The 15,119-nt window shown below is 43.6% G+C and overlaps 1 protein-coding gene across 15 annotated transcripts in view; it reads left to right on the forward strand.

Annotated features, from left to right (window-relative positions):
- Positions 1-15,119, forward strand: part of LOC126533064 (MAP/microtubule affinity-regulating kinase 3-like) — a 153,362-nt gene that overhangs the window by 105,712 nt on the left and 32,531 nt on the right. For 12 of the 15 annotated variants that reach the window (XM_055071751.2, XM_055071746.2, XM_055071743.2 and 9 more), the window contains 4 exons: positions 10,648-10,746; positions 11,679-11,711; positions 13,275-13,499; positions 13,843-14,430. In XM_055071751.2, the coding sequence (XP_054927726.1) occupies positions 10,648-10,746; positions 11,679-11,711; positions 13,275-13,499; positions 13,843-14,430 (945 nt within the window). Of the gene's footprint in view, positions 1-514; positions 1,369-10,647; positions 10,747-11,678; positions 11,712-13,274; positions 13,500-13,842; positions 14,431-15,119 lie in introns of those variants that run through there. The other 3 variants (XM_055071750.2, XM_055071745.2, XM_055071742.2) reach the window with 2 other exon arrangements.

A 15,119-nucleotide genomic window follows, 5' to 3' on the forward strand; every position in this document is an offset into this window, starting at 1 on the left:
GCTATGTTCGCCGTAGCTCTTAATTGGCGACGAAGCTTTCAGAAGACGTTAAAATAAGTAACTTGCTCGGGGTGCACCTTGGCCTGGCCATTGGAATATTCATGGGCGATGGGCTGCTAGCAGTTTGTCCGTTGGTATTCTCGTGACGTTCTCGTCTCGCGGTGCCGCTCGTAGACGCATATACGGAGCTGTGCGATCGACAATCTTCAAGTCGAATCCGGCGACGGCAAAACGCCGCGAGCTCCTTTTTGGCGAAGCTGCTGCCGCCGCGCACAGCTGGCGAGATGAGAAAGAGCGGGATGTAAGCGAGACTTCGCCGTGGAAGGGGGCAGCCCCGGAAGGCAAGGTAGGCTTAGCCCTAGAGACCGTGTATATCAACCGCCCCCGTTTTGCTGCGACTGCATCTGCGAACGGCGATGTCCTCGCGCTGCTTTTTTTTATATATATATTATTTGCCTGGCGCTACAGCCTAGCGGTTGTATCTTCTCAGCTCACGCGCCGCGGTCTTTATCAACCGCTGTTGCGACGAGCTCTTGTTTATTAAAAGGCCAACGCGGAGAGCACGGCGTGACAGCGAACATCCGTCCTGTTGCCTTTTGCTGGCGAATCGGCGTTATTTTGAAACCTAATTGAAACTTGACGCTGCGTGATTGTCGTGTTTGGCGCGATAATAGCACGCGGGCGTGTCTCACGTTTTTCTTGTTTGGCGCAAAAATGGCGACAGACTTCCGAAGCCCTTCTCGCAGAATAAAACTCGCTTCGCCGCGCCCTGATGTATATGTAATGTAGTGTGTTGCGAAAAATGACCGCCCAGTCTATCGCACTGCGTACTCCCCTCCAATCTCTACGGAAAGCAGCGTTCAATCGTGCGATGTGTCTTTTCCACATCTTTTTTAGTGCGGTTCGTCGCTGTTGCAGCCGCGTTTCGAGGTAACCCGAGAGCTCACTTCGGTGGCCGGATGCATCTACGATGAACTAACAGGCCTGCTGTATTGCGCTGCCTAGTCCCCCCTCTCAAGGTCATTTTGCGCCGCTTTAGCGGCTGCGAACACTTACTTTTTTCTTCTGCCGCGCGAACAGTACGTCGGCGCACTTCCGTAACCCCGGACAACTTTTATCTGTCGGTGTTCTCCGGTTCCGGTACCACATGGGAAGCAGCCCTAGGTAATCTCAGAGTAAGGGGTACATGTTGCGCATTCTTTGCAAGCGACTTTTCAGAGTTGGTCGGCGTATACACAGTGACAGCTTACCGTTTCCACTGTGCAAAATCCCGGAGAGTCATCTCGGTCAGCGTTATTGCGATGGATGGATGTTATAAGTACCCTCTTTGGAACGGGGTGGTGGTCGACGCCGACAAGTTTGTCACTTGTACGTTTCTTCTTTAATTTCCAATAAGGCAGAGGGTTTGTGCTAACAAATTGTTGACCCTAAAAGAAATATATTGCCCTAAAATGTTTTCTTTATGTATCCTGCTTTTCCTCCAGTGGTCTTTTACTATCCTCCATTGCAGATTTGTTACGCTTTGTAATCGTCCTGGTGTGAAGGTGGCAGCTGCATGACGAATTTAGCTAGGCATCGGTGAACATGCGTGGTAGATAGCCATGTGCAAACTGCGCCGACATTGTTGTTGTTCTAAAGAACCAAAGTGTATGCTTCCATCTGCGGATTGCCACCATTGAAAGTTTGTGGCAAAAAGCCCCAGTGCAATATCTTTTCGTGCAGTTAGGAGTAATTGAAGGCTGTTAGAGAAAAGCTTGTTTGTAACGAGGAAATGTACCACAGGGGCAGTTCATTTTTTGCCACGTTTTCAATGCTTCCACGTGCTCTTGTACCGTAATGTATGCTCAAAAGCCTGACATCAAACATAACTCTTCCTGTACTGTGAAATGCTTCTGTTCATAGCAGGGAGCATCACATCGTGTTCAGTTAAAATGAATGCAGCAGAGAACAAAGGGAGAGTCTAGTTGGGCATTTCCTGCGAGTTGCATTTTGCAGAATTCTGCACGTTGCTTCAGGCTATAATAGTGACGGAAAAAGTGGCCAGTAATGTTAGTGCAGTTGTCGGTCATTCCTCAGTTTAACAAAAGGACTAATTGATGGCTTTGTGCTAGTTGTGACATGTTTCACATTAGCAGTGACCACTGTGTGGTTGACTGACTACACATATTACGTCGTGGTTTGTCCTATTATTGTCCTAAGATTTCAAATTTCATCGTGGTTGATTTGCATTTGCACTGTGTTCACCATCAAGAACTTGTTTTGAGGGATTTTGTCAGTTCTAGAAAACTCAAGGGACGAAAAATGGAAATTTCCTCGCTGTTTGCTTTCAATTGCAGAAATTGGTAACCACAGCTCTTATGGCAAATCTAGTGGTATGCTACAAGGAAGCATAGTTTTCAACTAAACTTACATCATCTGCAAATAATCTCTTATTTTTTTCTGGATCTGTGAGTTCGTGCCTGGCTTGCTAGTTGGAATGTAATGAAACACATGATCTATACTTGAACATGCCAGCGGAGTAGGTACTCTGACTCTTGTTTTAATTTATTGGACAGCTTCTGCAGCGCAGTTCTTGCATACTTGCAGAACAACCTAGGAAGGTGCTGCTATCGGGCTTTCTCCTGAGGAATATGGAGAGCCAAGTCTGTGCTGCTCGGGAGAAAGAATAAAAGGCAGTCAAGGCGTGTGCTGGTTATCTAAAAGCGCTATCACACGAGCTCTCTCCCCGTCTCTGGCCGACCCGATTGATGCACTCTCCTTGCCTTGTTGCCCGTCCTTAACTGGCGACTACCACTACCTCTTCACTGGCCTGCTATCTCTCCACCTTTCCCTCGCTGCACAGGCATTGTTTGTGAAACTCTCTCTGCTCGAGTGGATTGTGCCTAGTGGGGAGTATGCTGAAGCAGGCTTTTAAAGGTGTTGTCGTTGGCTCGGCTCTGTTAGCCTTGTTCCACTTATTTTTCTTGCAAGTTCTTTCTTGGACTGGGGGGGGTGGGGGGAGTTTCTTCTTCGCAGTGTTAAATAGTATCTGTAAAGAGCGCAGAGATTTGAAGGCGGCCGACTTCCAAAGGCCCCTCACAGCGTCGACAGTACGGAAAGTGAGAAAGACGCGGTCTGAATGCTACAGGTGGTTTGTGTGGCATTTCGTTAGCATAGTTTTCAAGCCTCTACTTTCCTTTCTGCTGCATAGGTCGGACTACTGATTCATACTTAACTTTTAACTTAATAGAAAGCTTTGGCTTGGTTTCCTAATTCGTAAGACTTCCTTATTTAGGTGCGCATGAGACATAAAGGCTGATTATGGAACTGGTGAATCAGTATGAGTGAAAGTGTTGTGCTTGAAAGAAGTTAAATTCACCCGCTGTTTGGATTGCTCTTTTGTTTCTTCAATTTCGAAATGGACCCATGTCACGTCCCCTGAAACGATTTTCTTCAAAAAATATTCTCCCTCATGGTAGCGCTGGAGAAACGTTAAGGCTGCACCTATTCGCTGCATTTTGTGAGGGTCATTGAGCATCCTGGGAAACCACCTTGCGCAGAGTTTGCAGTACTGGAGTCTCTCACTCACGATGGTATAGAGAGCTAACCGTGAAATTTTGGGAAATGAATCGCTCAACACAGGAACTGTGAACCGACGATTTTCTTGAATCGCCTGATCCACTCACTGAGCAAGATCATCGGTTGACACTTGCTGCCTTCGCTGCCCTCCTGAATCATGAACGTCTGTGTGTCCTGATTCAATGTCCCTGCATCTTTGCTGCACTTTGCTGTCACTCTTGAAAGCTGTACCGTACCCATTATTCATTCGTCGAATTTCGGCCGCATCGCACCCCTCAGCATGCAGAAATCGAATGACAGCATGCACTAGATACTTAGTGGGAGGCTATTGTTTGAGGCATGTTTACATGCTCACTGCACACTCACAATTTAGGACTGCTACCTCACGCAATCGACGGGCATACTAGAGACACTGCGCAATACACATGTGCAACACATCATCTGATTTTCACTGTGGTTTTCGTTTCGCGACCGATCGAACCTTAAGAAATAATATGACCCTCGCTAACCGAAACGTAACCCAGATATTGCAGATCATGACGTTTTTCCGACTTAGCAAAACTTCACCCTCTATCGGCCATGACAGGAGTGGTAGAAGGGGAGGAGGGGTCCTCATTGCTGTAAGAAGCACATTGTCATCTTCACTTCCACAATGATTACCTTGAGCTTTCATTTATCTGCGTACGTAGCACATCGCCGAAATTGGTCTTGGGCAAGCAACAGTCCTTTTGTGATGAACCTTTGCAACAGTCTAATTAGAATTCAGTTTCCTAACACACCAATCTACCTCTTCGGTGACTTTAATTATCCTGGCATCAGCTGGACCTTGCTCTCAGTCCCGAACAGTTCACAGTCTAGCGAAGCACAACAATTCTTCGACCTAGTACAACACTTCAATCTGCAGCAAGTCATAACACATCTCACTAGAGGCGAAAATACCCTGGACCTTTTATTAACACCGAATCCTGATGATATTACCGGAATTAACACGTTACCAGGTATCAGTGACCATAATCTCCTGCACATCTGTATTTCACTCCCAATCTAAAAGGGATAGCCTATGAATAAAGTCATTGTTGACTACAAGTGAGGAAACTTTTGACGCTATTATCTACAAACTTGCAATTTTTCTCAAGTTTTGAACACTCGTATCAGACTCGAACCATAAATACTAACTGGGAGTTATTCAAGAACATGCTTCTCAAATTAAAAAATAAATTCCAACAATAATTCTTAAATCCGATTGCAACAACCCCTGGTTTTCCAAACGTCTCAAATTTCTCTTGAACAGAAAAAAAGTGTATATAGAATAGCATCATGCAATAACAATCTACAAACGTGGGAAAAGTACAGGCTCAGTCATACCACCTATCTTAATGAATTAAAGGAAGCAAAAGACAAGTTTTACTCATCTGACCTCCTTTCAATACTTCAATCAAACCCTAATAAATTCTGGCGTTTACTGCCCACTAAATCTCGCACTTTGTTAACGCCGACAGTGAGCCAATTAAAAGGGAACCATGTGCTACTGCCCTCAATACATATTTTTCATCAGTGTTTTGTAGCTCGAGAAGCTTTTCCATTAAAACCGCCCCCAACTCCCCTTTGAACGAAATGCCTGAAATAGGTAATTGTTACCATTCAAGGTATACATAACCTAATTAATGGACTGAAGCTATCTTTGTCTGCTGGGTGCGACCAAATTAACAGCAAGCTTCTTAAAAATACTATTTGACCATCAGCTAAAATCTTGAACTTAATATTTATGCAATCATGAAACTGGTGACGTCCCCGACGACTGGAGAAAAGAGGAAATAACCTATTTTCAAAATAGGTGGCCGCACTAACATTAGTAATTACCGCCCAATTTTTCTGACAAGCATTTCGTCCAAATTACCGGAACAGTAGTAGCGTCCAGTTTAATGACCCACCTAGGATCAATTAGTTTCTTTTACCCCAACCAGCACGGCTTTAAAATGTTTTTATTGTGCGAAAGTCAACTCGCCGACTTCACTCGTCACCTTTTGCATTACATGGACCTTCACATACAAGTAGACGCCGTATTTTTAGACTTCTTGAAGGCATTTGATCATGTAATTCATTTTCTTTTGCTTAGTAAACTCTCGGCTTTCCAGGGAACCTAATCTCATGAATCGAGCACTTTCTCCATGGACGCAAGCAATTCACTTCAGCTAATAACAATCGCTCCCCACTAACGGACATCACTTCAGGAGTACCCCAGGATGCTGCATTGTCCCTTGTTATTTTTTATATACATTAACGACCTACCGGCTAACGTTACTAGTACAAAAATACGGCTATTTGCTGATGACTGTGTCATGTACAATCCAATTAACTCGTATGAAGACTCCTTGCAATTACAACTTGCATACCATTGACGACTGGTGCAACAAATGGCATACGCCACTAAAGCTCTCAAAGTTGAAATCAATGTCATTTACTCGCAAGCACACCCTCATTACCAACACCTGCATGATAAATAATGTCTCTATTGAAGCCACATCAGCATACAAATACCTCGGAATACATATGACATCATCGCTATCATGGAAAAGCCACATAGAAATTGCTTGTTCCAGTGCTTCATGAACGCTGGGCTATTTATGTCGTAATCTGAGCACTGCATCACAAGAGGTTAGAAAACTGGCATACCTAATGTTCGTCCGCATTTCGATGGGGGCGAAATGCGAAAACACCCGTGTACTTAGATTTAGGCGCACGTTAAAGAACCCCAGGTGGTCGAAATTTCCGGAGTCCTCCACTACGGCGTGCCTCATAATCAGAAAGTGGTTTTGGCACGTTAAACCCCATAATTTAATTTTTTTTAAAAAACTAGAATAAGCATCGTCCATTTGGAATCGATCCCGAACTGGTCCGCTCGCTTCATCACCTCAAATTACTTAAATTCAGCTTACTTACTCAAATTACGTCAGTGTTTCGTCACTCAAGCAATCACTTGGTTTGTCACCGCTCGCATCATCATCATCATCATCATCATCATCAGCCTGGTTACGCCCACTGCAGGGCAAAGGCCTCTCCCATACTTCTCCAACTGCCCCGGTCATGTACTAATTGTGGCCATGTTGACCCTCCAAACTTCCTGATCTCATCTGCCCACCTAACTTTCTGTCGCCCCCTGCTACGCTTCCCTTCCCTCGGAATCCAGTCCGTAACCCTTAATGACCATCGGTTATCTTCCCTCCTCATTACATGTCCTGCCCATGCCCATTTCTTTTTCTTGATTTCAACTAAGATGTCATTTACGCGCCTTTGTTCCCTCACCCAATCTGCTCTTTTCTTATCCCTTAACGTTACACCCATCATTCTTCTTTCCATAGCTCGTTGCGTCATCCTCAGTTTCAGCAGAACCCTTTTCGTAAGCCTCCAGGTTTCTGCCCCATACGTGAGTACTGGTAACACACAGCTGTTATACACTTTTCTCTTGAGTGATAGTGGCAACCTGCTGTTCATGATTCAGTATTTTTGAATGTCTGTAACTGACCAAATATTTCGCAACAATCACATGTTAGTTTTTTTACCACTCTCCGTCTGCTAAACAATGTATCGCATGTCATCAAAAATTACATAACAACAAAAGATTTAAGCAACGCAGAAACAAAATGGGTAATACCAGCTTTCTCTTCAGTTTAATGGCTGAAGCCTACATGATAACCTATGGTTTTTGCTTGTCTGTGATTTAGCATTTCTGGCACTCTAGCCATGTAGCACTTTTATCTTTACAACCTGTGATGTCTTTTTTTGCAACAAGCCCTTTTAGATGTGTATGGCACACAAGTCCGTCAGCACATTTTTTTTCCCCATAGCTCCCGGTCTTTTTCTTTTTTTTGCAATAATTTATTTAGTGTATTTGGAAAGTTAGTCATACAGCAGCCATTCTTCTTTGGAGAGCTTAGGTAGTTTGCAACCAGGCTCTGAAGTTGAGAGGCTTTTTGTGGAGTTTTTTTTTAATGACACGGTGATTTTTTTTATTAAACTGATCCTTTGTTTTTTGTAACTGCTTTCTTCTTTGCACTATTCAGTACAGGCATGGGGCCTAATTATACCGAAATAAATATTCCTGCTTAAATATACGCATATACATTTGACTATTTGATAGTGAAACATTTGGTTTTGTACAATATTCTATATTACTATACGACATTTCATTCAATATTCGACATTTACTATCAGAACTGTATTCGGAAATGTTGATAAATTTGCCCACATATATAAGTTGCCCTTCTGTAATACCATGAAAACCACTCTTGACGTGAGGAGAGGTTTGGTGAGCCAGAAAAGATGCAGTAACGAAAGACAGGTGGTGACACGAGCTCACCGTGATGTCATGGATTTGACAGTTAATTTTTCATCGGTAATGATGGACTAAATTGTATTCTAAAAGAGTTGCACTGAACTTGGCAAGCTTGGGAAATCTTGACTGAGACACAAGGGCCCAAATAAGAAAACAAAATTACTTGAAAATTCACGACGTCACACTGACGCGACAGGCATGGGCTTTCGGCACAAAATTGGATAAATTGAACTTCTTATTTTCGTTTCTAATAATCTAACCATTACCATAACGCTAATAAAACTAGATCTTTGAATGAAGGCACCATCATTCCAAACTATTTTGGTGTCTCACTTTAGTGTCCCGTAAAGCTTGAACATACTAGTTAGAGAGATGCTTCACCAGCATGCTTGTGGTTCACAAATTAAAAAAAGAAAAAAAAAAAGGAAGCATTGATACAAACCCCTCAGGAAAACGGTACACAATGTAAGAAAAGGAACAGAGGAGCGCAGACTTGCAACTGAGTATATTGGAAGCCAAAAACCTAGTTAGTATACAGCCGGAGTGTGGTTTTATTATCACGGCCACAAATGATGCAAGTGCACTTAAACAGTAGCATATTCACATTCTTGTGTTACATGTGGGGCATAAGTAGGTATTTCTTGTCTGAAAGATTAAGGTCTGTATACTATATAGTGTTTTTTTTTTTTGTATTTTCCAATAAACTCTTTGCAAGTCTGTGTTTGTATGTACCCTTTTTTTACCTTGTGTCTTGTCGTGCAGTTTGTCCCAATGCATTCGTACCAACTAGCCGAGCTATCAACTCTTATTAATTTCTGAAAAAAGTTTTTTAACAGCAAACCTCTGCAGTCTTCGCTTGTTAGCATGTCTGGAGAGTCTTCAAGTGAATCGGCCCATTGAGCACCAAGGTGACTGGGCCAACATTTGCAGCCACCGCTGTTCCACTGGCCGTGGCCCTTCCGCAACGGCAGCCAGTCTATAAATAAAGTGCGGCTCCCGCTGGTCTGGCAAAGACTCTGGGAGATGAATGCCACGCCAGGCCTTGCGCGTTCCTTGAACTGCCTTGCGTTTCACGCGAAAGCTGGTGAAGCCAGGGCTTTTGACACTCGAAATTTGTGCGACATTGTTTGCCCTTTCCACCTGTTTTCCTTTTTCTTGGTTAAGCCTAATGCACGGGCGATTGTTGCCAAGAGAAGGTCAGTGTGTGACGGATATCAGATGTGGCAGTACAGCTGGGCACAATTGGCTGTCCTTCGTAGTAAGAGCAGCGCAAAGGAGAAGTTCCACGTTCTCATTCACCTTGTTCCCGTGAGCGATGATTGCATGTTTAGATGGGTGGACTCTCTCTTAAGGTATTGGCATTGCCAAGCACAGTGTGTGTGTGTTTGTGTGGGTGGGTAGCAGTCTAGGAAAAGTTTCTGCTAATTTTCCTTGCCCACAGTTTCAAGAACCAAAGAATCAACAATGTGTGTATTAATTCTCTGCTAGGTTAAAGGGCATCTCAATGTACACTGGCATCTTTTCGCCCATTATCTCAGCCATATTGGCATTGTAATGCAATCTTGTTCTGCAAGATTGATTGTAAATGTCTGGTAGTTCATTATATAGTCCTTCTGGGCAACTTCTTGATTGGGTTTAAAGAATGTGGAATGACATTAGATGTGACCAGGGCAGCTCTTCCTTCAATACAAACAATATAAATATGTGTGTATGTTATTGTAAAGAGTGAAAAAGGGTCACTTCTTTTTTTACTGCTGTTAATAAATAGAACATATTGACCCGTGGAAAGGTTTGATGACGGTGAACAGCACTTCGTCAATGCAATCCTGGTTAATTTTACTTTGGACAAGCTTTAGATGATCCTGCTTTCAGAACGATTTGGACGAACTCGGCACGTCCATTTAGTTTTACTACATTGACTTTTGCAGTGCCATCGTTTAAAATATGTGATTACTTTGGTTTTTATTTTACTACCTAGATGTCGGCACTTTTTCAGCGCCTTGAAGGCTACTTGAATTAATTGTCTTTGTGTTCGACAGTATAGATCGCAGCTATTTCGTCAGTGCTGTAGGTGTGCATTTATTTGCGGTCTTTGTTTTCTGCTAAATAAAGGCGGCACTTTGTAGGTGCTTAGAGACCAAGTTTCTAAAATCTAGCGCATTTTGTGCCTTTTGGCAGGTTTGGAACGATGAGGTCTGTACCATAGGCCGCAATATCAAGTAGCTGGACGTAACCGAGGCAATGTTGTTTGTTGTTGCTTGTAGCCAATCGGGATGCTCCTTGTATTTTGCCTTAATATATAATGAGTTATTAAAGATTATTTAACTTCTCAAATATGATAATCGGAGTAAAATTGTCAATTCGAAAATTATAGGCTCTCTTTAATGCTTTTTCCAAGCAAGTATGAAAAAGTTCCGTTTTCACTTTTGCTTACTTTTGCGGGCTTCTTTCAGGCTTGGAAAAAACACATGGAAATCTTCATAAGGATCTTAAATGAGCAGGAAGGTCTTGACTTCAGCAGTGTTGACATCTACTTTGCAGTCCTGAAAAACATGTCAAGCAATGCATTGAGTATATGGCACATTTAGGCTATGACTGTTCATTTAGCGATTGTCCAGATAAATGTGAAACTGAAGTTGGGAAATGAATTGCAAAGGTAAATGGTTTAGAATAGAATTGTTGTCATGGCATAGTAGCGATTCTGTATTGTATGACGCCTTGCTCATAGCCCATTCTGTCTTTTCTCGTGTGCGCAGGCTCACAGAGGCACAGTAAAGTTGCGCCCCCTCACAGTCGCCATGTCCAGTGTGCGGACCCCTCTGCAGACCGTCCATGAGTCGGTCACGACCGACCAGGTAAGCTACCCTTTGGACAGCTCGCTGCTGCCGCAATGCATTGATTCTCGAGGCCATTTTTTCTGCAGCTGCTGCATGCTAACTTCATGCAGAAGCGTAGCCAGGCTGAGCAGGTTGTAGTGTTTCTCTTTGTTTCGTTTTTGTAGCTGATTTCTTCTCTGCATGGAAAACACAAAAGATCTGTGTTTTCTGAGAACTTGTGCAAGAGTGAAAATTTCTCATTTAGTGTCCTTATAAGATGCCCTGTTTATGTGTTAAAGTCATGACAGGCAATAATGAAAAATACTGCCACTGGCAATTACACCAATTAGGACACCAATGTATGGAAGAACTAAGTCCACAATATATAGACGAGTGTTCCTGCAGCTAAACATACTGTGCTATCTTATGCTCACCGTTCATTACAAAGAAACTTAAGTAGCAAATGCATCAACTGAACGCATCAACGGGATTGATATTAATGACTACTTGTTCCTGTCTAAATTATCGGTAAATCATTTTGCTATGGCATTACCAAACAGGTGTCTATTGCACACATGCTAGTTATACCATGGTAGCTATATATCTGCAGATTATAGTAAGCAGGGACAGTGGTTGGCAGCATTTTATTACATGTAAAATATAATTTCAATTAATTAGCTCCATAAGACTAAACTAATGTGCCTTTCTGTTAGACCACCTGGTTATTGATTGCGGGGTCCTAACATAACGGTGGCGGTTGCTACAAAGTGGACATGCTGTTTACACTGCCTTGGCATCACTTCAACTTTGTGTAGTTTGTGAAATGATTTCCCTTCTCTTGGATAGAGCTTATCAGACTTTTGAGGGCAGCTACCCCTTGTCGTGTGAAGCCTCTTGGAATTATTCACATAACACTGCTGACTAACCACATGAGGCGCGGCTTGCTGACTAACCACTACTGTTGTTTTCAGGGCCCAATTTTTAAGTCTCCTAAACTCCCTACGGTGAGTGTGTTCACTGAAGCTTTAATTAAGGTAGTGGTGATTGTGGTTTGCGGTGTTGGTAGTGTTTTGTCTTGCATTTGTAAGGGCTGAAAATCGTGCTTGTGAGGGAGGCTGGGTGGCTGGCATACACTACAATGTGCGCATGCTGTAGTGGCTTTAGGCTGTCATGCTGTTGCTTAAGTTCTGACTTGCGTGGTGAAATTGGTTTTTGAGCATTGTTAAGCTTTCGTTTGCTTCACTGCAAGATTGTTGTATTTTTCAGTGAGGAGTCTACATAGTCTAGTAATATCCATTGGCAGCTTGTGGTAACTTAGCATTAGCTGACGTTACTGTGTATGTAGTTTGTATGGACACCCAAGTGTGAGCTGAGCAACATCAGCCATAAAAAGAAAGTGCTTGATGATGCACATGCTGCTAGTGAATGGGTCTGAAACCCGGTGTCCAAGCTGCAAGGCATACAAGTAAGCATAGGGCACAAGCTTCTCTTCAATAAATGCTTTGTTCGAGAGGTGACGTGTTGTCTGTATGACAGGTGGAGACACAAAAAAATTTTAACACTTTCCCTTGTACAACGGTTCAGCTTAGTTTTGGTGGAGAGAGTGGTCACTATTTAATAGAACATTTAGCATGCTGTCATTCGTGTAAGCTTTGGCCACATAAATGCTTGTTCTGTCTTTGTATTGCCGTTTGCTTTCTTTAGCACTTGCGTCTTCTTTGCTTTTGGAAACATTTTCATGTTAAACAAAGGTCACTTTCTTGTAGCAATGAGGTTATAAAAACAATGCTCCACTTTTATGACTGGTTTAAGTTGTCAAGGGGCCGTCAGATTGGCACCTGTCAACAGGAATCGGGTGTGTAGTCCCCGACTTGGTCATCTTGACTAGTTTTAGCATACCTACATGAAATATAGCCACAGACTATACAACTCACTTCACTGTGATATAGGTAAGCTCATAGGCTGTTAAAACTAGCTGGCTTACGCATGCATCAGTGTAGGAATGAAAGTGATGACGGGGAATGTTTTCATTGTTTGACTGCTATCCTTTAGGCTTATTGTGTTTCTTTTATTGGTTGTTTCTCCTACTCATGTGTGGTAGGCTTGCATAGCTAACACCTGCACATTTTTGTGCCGCTGGTATTTAAAGCGCACTTCCAGTTCCCTTTTTATAAAGCCTCACAGAGGTTATTTGTGGGCCAATGCTTTGCTTTGTGTAGTAATCTAAAATACAGCTGCATGCTGTGCTCCAACATAAGATCCCAAGGGGCATAATGCTTGGCAAAGCTGTTGTAGTTAGGTTGGGTGCTTTAGTGTTTAGTGGAGAAATAATGCAATATGCGTTTTATCTTAGAAGCCTGGGAAATGTGGGTTACTGGAGAATATTCATACTCAACAAAGCAGCAAAACAGATGAGTACCAGAAAAGAAGGTGAAGCGCCCATGCGTGTACCTCCATTTACTTTGTCTGTGTCTGTTTCAGCTATGTTTTCTCAAGTATGACCGTAGTACTCGTGAGCTGTGATGTGCAGTGCCTCGATTGACATGCCCACACCTCCCTGTGTCTAGGGAGAGGAGGTGTCGGTGCTTGCGCCACGCACGACGTCGGCGCCGCGCAGCCGCACCTCCGAGGAGCCGCACATTGGCCGCTACCGACTGCTCAAGACTATTGGCAAGGGGAACTTTGCTAAGGTCAAGCTGGCCAAGCATGTGCCCACAGGTAAAGAGGTGGCCATCAAGATCATCGACAAAACCCAGCTGAACCCGTCAAGTCTGCAGAAACTTTTCCGAGAGGTGAGCTTTTGGAATCTAGTTATTTAAACAGCTGCTGAGTGCTTTAAGGAAAGCAGCAGGGTAACCAGTGAACAAACAAATGGTTTTACTTCTACCTTTGCCAATGCATGTTTTCAATACGTGTCGGGGAAGTATCACAAAGCAGTTGACACAAAACTGATATAGGTTCTGATGCTGTTAAGCAGCAGACTTCTTGCATGGAATCTTTCTCATTGACCTCCTTATGCTAATTGTGTGCACATGTTGTGCTGGTAATGGAATGTTTGAACAGATTATTTAGGTGGCCCATATTTTAGTTTTGTGTGGTGCATCATCTCTAACAGATCTCCTATGTTTCCCGCAGGTTCGCATCATGAAGATGCTTGACCACCCAAACATAGTCAAGCTGTACCAGGTGATCGAGACTGAGAAGACGCTCTATCTGGTCATGGAGTATGCCAGCGGCGGTGAGGTCTTCGACTACCTCGTCGCCCATGGCCGCATGAAGGAGAAGGAGGCGCGTGCCAAGTTTCGCCAGATAGTGTCGGCCGTGCAGTACTGCCACCAAAAGCGAATCATCCATCGCGACCTCAAGGCCGAAAACCTGCTCCTGGACGGTGAGATGAACATCAAGATTGCCGACTTTGGCTTCAGCAACGAGTTTGTGCCTGGCATGAAGCTGGACACATTCTGCGGCAGCCCACCGTATGCGGCACCAGAGCTCTTCCAGGGCAAGAAGTATGATGGGCCCGAGGTGGACGTTTGGAGCCTGGGCGTTATCCTGTACACGCTGGTGAGCGGGTCGTTGCCCTTTGACGGGGCCAACTTGAAGGAACTGCGCGAGCGGGTGCTTCGGGGGAAGTACCGAATCCCCTTCTACATGTCCACCGACTGCGAAAACCTCCTCAAGAAGTTCCTTGTCCTCAACCCTGCCAAGCGAGCCACGCTTGAGGTGCGCTTGCTTGCTTTGCTGTCCTCTCAGTGTCTACCTGTCGTGTGCGTTATGCTGGAAATATAGTTTTGTTGTTGGAGTGTGAAACTGCGTTAAAACATAGCCTTTTAACTTTTTAATTCCCAAGTTCTGTCTGGATAATGTGTGTGAAATTAGCCATATTTTTCTTACTTTGCAATGTCTGCATGTACTATTTTCATTATAAAAAGATAACTGTCTGGTTTATGCCTTGTGTTCAATGGAAACGTAGAGTAAGACGTCAGTGGAGAGTTTTTCTCAAAGTACAGTCAACCACAAAAGTTTACGCGCCCGGGATCTCTGGGAAAATATTCAATTTCCGAGCAGCATGTAACAGTAGTCGGGAGAACTGAACATGACAATGTTGTTTGCATGTACTAGCAGAGGCTGTAAATGCCAATGCTAGGCTGCATTGTGAGGCTACGCAGATGTTCAGCTTTTTCTCAGATCTCGTGTTCCATAAAGTATTGTGGTTGACTGTACATAAATGGGCTGAAGTAATATTGTCTGCATTCTGACGGCAAAATAGATGCAAACTGCCCATGAGTGCCCCAAGATAGCAGTTACTGGTGAAGTATGTCTTCAAGCATGATAAAACACTCAAGCTGCGGCTTTCACAACATGCTCATGTAGGTGTCAAAAGAGTTTCCTGATCTTTTTAGCATGCTTTT

Source organism: Dermacentor andersoni, chromosome 7, assembly GCF_023375885.2.
Source record: "Dermacentor andersoni chromosome 7, qqDerAnde1_hic_scaffold, whole genome shotgun sequence".
Taxonomy (NCBI): domain Eukaryota; kingdom Metazoa; phylum Arthropoda; class Arachnida; order Ixodida; family Ixodidae; genus Dermacentor; species Dermacentor andersoni.